The sequence below is a fragment of the Triticum dicoccoides genome, chromosome 2A (assembly GCF_002162155.2).
Source record: "Triticum dicoccoides isolate Atlit2015 ecotype Zavitan chromosome 2A, WEW_v2.0, whole genome shotgun sequence".
In the NCBI taxonomy this organism is placed as follows: Eukaryota; Viridiplantae; Streptophyta; class Magnoliopsida; order Poales; family Poaceae; genus Triticum; species Triticum dicoccoides.
In genome coordinates, this window is record NC_041382.1 from 775,243,840 (window position 1) to 775,249,206 (window position 5,367).

The following is a 5,367-nucleotide window of genomic DNA, read 5'->3' on the forward strand; positions in this document are numbered from 1 at the left end:
ATAGGTGAAACGTACAATTCTAATTCGATGAACTGAAACTGGAACTTGTAATATGGAACTTGTCTCCAGTCTGACAAAATTGAAACCCCAATCGTGCATTCGTTTTTTCTTTAGTCTAAACACACTCCATTTTATTGATCAAAAAACAAGTTCGTGGGGATACAGATTAGACTCTCTTCCAATGAAGATGAAGGAACATCTAGTAAACTGACTTGCGGTCTGGTTTCCTTGACAATGCTAGCATACATACCGCTCGTACCTCTCTGAATATCATTAACCACTCCTTGGCAATCTGATGCTACAACAATATCTGTGCGACCTAGATCAAGCCCATCATCATCTAACCAGGTGTTCGTGCCATGCCAATGAAAACTTACTTTGTGAGCCTCGGTAGGGAATTTTTTATCCCGTTGCAACACACGGGCCATGTTTCCTAGTACAACATAAAGAGACGACTAGACTATCGACATGCACACACATAGCTACTTTAGTCGCTCTGTGAAAACCGAGAACAGAATTACAACTACTTTCTTGGATTAGTGCATAGGTTTGTAGAAAACACTCTTTTACAAATTTGTGCCAGAAACCACTGATTTTCGGTCTAATCTTTTGCAAAAAAACACTGATCGGTCTACTTGGACATTTTAACTGTTATTATGACATGTGGGGCCCACATTTGATGATGTGGCATGACAATTAGTACCGAGTATATTTGCAGAGGCAACCTTCAATTTGAAAACAAATATGCAATTAGGCCCTTGCCATACCCAACTCAACCGTACTCCGCCGGCGGCCATCCCGCGCTCGTGCACTATCACCCACACCGGTGCCCCGGCTATGGCGGAGCTTACCGGTGAGGGTTCCTGCCTGGCTGCGCCCTTGCTGTGCATTGCTGCTGCTGCTTGCTCGCCGGCGTTGCTGCTTGCGCCCGTTTTGCTCACCGGCGTGCCGCTGCTTGCTCCGGTGATGCGCGCCGCCACTAGTCTTCTTGCTTCGGTGATGTCAGCCTCCACTAGTCTTCTTGCTCCGGTGATGCACGCTACTGCTCGCGAACATGCTGGGTGCGGCCGCTGCTGCGTGCGCCTAGGACTGGACGTCCGAGCGAGCTTTTCGGCTCGGCCCGAATCTCGCTCCAGCTCGGCCTGTTACAGCTCCACCCGCTACAATAAACGAGCGAGCCCAGTTGCGAAAAGAGGCCCGATTCCCGACCGAGCCGAGCCGAGTTTCGCCCGGTCCAACTCGGTGACTCGCTCGAGGCCCAGCCCAATTCTTCCAGCTCCATCACACGCAACACATTAGGGCACGGGAGACGCAGAGAGAGCGCCGCCTCCCCCTTTCTCTGCTCCGTGCTGCCTCGCGCCCTCGCCCCTTTCTCTGCTCTGCGCCGCCAAGCTGGATCGACGGCGACGGGCGACACCGCGCTTCCTAACCGCACCGACAGCAACGGGCTCGACGGCGACAGGTGACGCCACCTTTCCTCACCACACCGGACGCAGACGGATGCGCCTCCCTGGTTTCTCACCGAACGTGACGAGCAGGAGCAGGTACCTCCTTCCTTTCCAATCCCTAGCCGCAACTCTCTGAACCAGTACGCATGTGATGGATCAATGGATGGATGGATCGATGGATGTACTCATGTAGTTCTTCCTTCCCAATCCCTAGCCGTAGGTGTCTAAACTAGCATGCATCTCGTGGATGGATGGATGGATCGATGGATGTAGTCATGTAGATGTAGGGCTGGATGGATGGATCATGGATGGATGTATTGTAGCCTGTAGGGTTAGATCTAGAAGAGCCGGACGGATGGATGGAGTTATAGGGCAGAATGGATTGGTTGATCGAAATTTTTATTGATTCCATGTGTAATTAGTTTTCTGATGTTGATGATCTACTTGCGGTAGCATAGCAGCTTGAAAAAAACTACTTGCTGGGAAATTACATTGATTCCATGTGTAATTAGTTTACTTCTGTTGATGATTGACCGTTTGTTGTTTGCTGATGTGTGCAGAGGCCTATCATCGCAAAAATAGACAAGGAAAAGGGGAAGCCGAATGGGAAGGAGAAGGAGAAAGAGAGGACCTTGGACTCCATTATGAAGAGTAAGTTGCCGGTCTCGGGGACCTCCGCCTCGACGTCCCCATGACCCCACCGGCGGTGGCGTGCATGCCGGAATCGCCGCTGCCTCCGGCTCCGCAAACGACTACGAGAGGGAGGCTACATCTTCCCAGGTATGTGCGTGCAAAATACTCCCTCCGTTCCAAAATAGATGACCAAATTTTGTATTAAAATTAGTATAAAGTTGAGTCATTTGTGCAAGCTCATGTATGTGCTGTTTTTGCTTTTTGGAAGTCAAATTTATGTGTGCCCAAGCTCATATGTGCTGTTTTTGGTATCCAAATGTCAAATATATGTTTGTGCAAGCTCATGTGTGTGCTTTTTTTGGTGTCCAAATCTCAAATATATGTTTGTGCAAGCTCATGTGTGTGTTGTCTTTGCTATCCAAAAGTCAAATATATGTGTGTCCAAGCTCATGTGTGTTTTGTTTTTGTGTGCTAGGCAATGGAGCATGTAGCAAGTGGAGGAGGATCATGAAGAGGTGAAAGAGGATGAGGAGGAGGACGAGGAAGAGCAAGATACTTTGTTTGAGGAGCCGTCTGGGGTTGGTGACAAATCAGATTTAGATGAATTTGCGGATAGTGAAAATTTCTTTGTTTCGCTGTCAATATTTGATGTTTTTGCTGTGTAAAGTTCAAGGATGTGCTGTCCAAAATTCAATAGAAATGCTGCCCAATTCTTTCTCTCATATCTGTTCCATTGTTACAATTTTTGTAGAAGAATTCATAGAAGAAAGCTAGTTTCTCATTACTATGACCATTGTTTAAAACAATATACTGTTGGATGTTTCATTTTAAGCAGTATAAACTATTTTTCTTTCAAAATATGGGTTTAATTGCTGCAAAACAATCAAGATTGTGGACTATATACAGAGGTTCTGTCTTCTGTAAGTAAAAATGAAGACTGGCAGCAACTGGCTTTTGAGTCGGCTCGGTCTAAGCCGAGCCATACCCAAAACGAGCCGAGCCGCTTGAAGTAGGCTCGTTGGCTGACCGAGCCGAGCCGAACCGAGCCGCTCCAGAGCGAGCCAAAGCCAGGCTCGGATCAAGCTCGGCTCGGCTCGGCCTGTGTCCAGCCCTACGTGCGCCTGTGTTGCGCCCCGCCGCCACTGCTTGCTCCGATGCCGCCATCGTTGCCGGGAGGTTGCAGCCACTCCGTGCGCCGGCTGTTGCACTGCCGCCATGCCTGAAGGAGGAGGCAACGAGCCGCCATGCCTGAAGGAGGAGGCAACGACCGTTCTGTGTGGTGATTGGGAGGTCAAAGCCGCCGCTAGCCCACCACCCCATGCTTCCAGGAGCAGGGCGCCAGCCGACCCGTGCGCCTCGGCCGTGGCCGCCGACCTCGACCTAGACTAGGTTGTGGCCGTGGCGGGCGCGAGGCTAGAGCCGCCGCTCTGTAGCAAGGAGGCGGCGAACAGCTTGGCCCAGGTCGCGGCGGCGGTGACCTGTGGGAACGGCGGCGGGGCCTGATCTCGACTGGATCGAGCATGGAAGGAAGATTCCCTTTTTTTGGAGGGAGGGTTCCTTTTGAAAAAAAAAACAGTCTAACATTGTCTATAGTGAACGTTATGCACCAATGTGGGCCCCACATGTCATAATTGCGGTTAAAATGTGCAAATAGACCGATCAGCATTTTTTTGCAAAACATTAGGCTGAAAATCAGTGGTTTCTGGCCCAAATTCGTAAAGGGGTGTTTTCTGCAAACCTATGCGTCAATGTGGTGGTTTTTTGCAATTCACTCTAAACTAACCTGCCAGTGCACTTCTACATGGCCAACTTGATAGTACTAACCTGCCAGTCGTCTCTTTTGGATACTAGCAGGTCAATGGAAGACTTCAATATATTCCCGCAAAAAAAAAAATGGAAGACTTCAATATCACTGGAGCACAATGGAGCAGTTGGCTCGGTCTAATCAATCTGAAAGACAACTACAAGTTGGAAAGCATCTCTTTTTTCTGCGGGGTAAGTTGGAAAGCATCTAACCTTTGTATATGGTGGCAATCTGTGGAGAAATAAATGCAACTAGCTTGTGGTTTCTTGAAAGCATCCAAACCATTCCTCTCTTTTTTTCCTGGTGTCCAAACCATCCCTCTAACGAACCCCGCTCATGGTTACCAGCTACGACACACGTTACCTGAGAGGTGAAAGCCACGAGCGCCCACAAGCACTACTCCACCAGCAGAGGAACAGGAACTCCGGTGCTCGACTCTCCACCTCCAGCCGGCCTGATGACGTCTGTGGCAGGTGATGCGATGAGGAGGAAGACGGCGTGTGTCACCGGAGGTGACGGATACATCGCCTCGGCCCTCGTGAAGATGCTGCTGCAAAAGGAATACACCGTCAAGACGACAATCAGAAAGTCCGGTTAGATCCTCGATCGCTCTCTATTGTGAATTTGTGATGTGATGAACCCTGAGCTGACAGGCACTGTTATTTGTTTTTTGGATCTCAGATGACATGGAGAATCACCCCCATCTCAAGGACTTGCAAGCGCTCGGTCCCTTAGTGGTCTTCCGCACCGACCTGGAGGACGAGGGTAGCTTCGATGAGGCCGTGGCCGGCTGCGACTATGCCTTCCTCGTCGCGGCTCCGATGAACCTCAACGCGGAGAACCCTGAGGTAGAGCCTGACCAAACACTCTGTACTAGGGTCAGATTTGATTATGGAAAAGGCACTGTTTTTAGTTGGTTATATCTCATGGCAGAAAGAAGTGATCGAGCTGGCCGTCAGCGGAACCCTTAACGCAATGAGGTCGTGCGTGAGGGCGGGGACGGTGAAGCGCGTGATCCTGACATCGTCAGTGGCGGCTGTCGCCGGCCGGCCTCTGCCACTAGGAGACAGCCATGTCCTGGACGAGGAGTCCTGGAGCGACGTTGAGTACCTCAGAGTTACCAAGGCCGGCGGCTGGGTAGGCATGCACATTTTTTTAGTACTTCCGTTCCTTTTTAATTTTAATTAGGGCGGGTAGAAATCTGTCAAATAATGTGAATGTGATGACGTGCTTGCGTGCCGTATCACAGGCCTACAATGTCTCAAAGGTGCTTATGGAAAAGGCGGCGCGGACTTTCGCGCAGGACAGCGGCATCAGCCTTGTTACGGTGTGCCCCGCCTTCACGGTTGGCGAGGCGCCGGCGACGATTGTCCACACCAGCGTCCCCGTTATCCTTTCTTTGCTGACTGGTGAGCCTGATACCAAGTCAAGATGCAACGATAATTAAAAGGGACCATTAGAGACTACTAATTCATCGAACGA

The 5,367-nt window shown here is 50.2% G+C and overlaps 1 protein-coding gene across 1 annotated transcript in view; it reads left to right on the forward strand.

Annotated features, from left to right (window-relative positions):
• Nucleotides 1–4,179: 4,179 nt before the first annotated feature.
• Nucleotides 4,180–5,367, forward strand: part of LOC119357207 (anthocyanidin reductase ((2S)-flavan-3-ol-forming)-like) — a 41,616-nt gene continuing 40,428 nt past the window's right edge. The window contains exons 1-4 of the mRNA XM_037624198.1: nucleotides 4,180–4,478; nucleotides 4,567–4,733; nucleotides 4,819–5,022; nucleotides 5,135–5,294. Coding sequence (XP_037480095.1) covers nucleotides 4,343–4,478; nucleotides 4,567–4,733; nucleotides 4,819–5,022; nucleotides 5,135–5,294 — 667 coding nt within the window. The 5' untranslated portion in view covers nucleotides 4,180–4,342. The remainder of the gene's footprint in view (nucleotides 4,479–4,566; nucleotides 4,734–4,818; nucleotides 5,023–5,134; nucleotides 5,295–5,367) is intronic.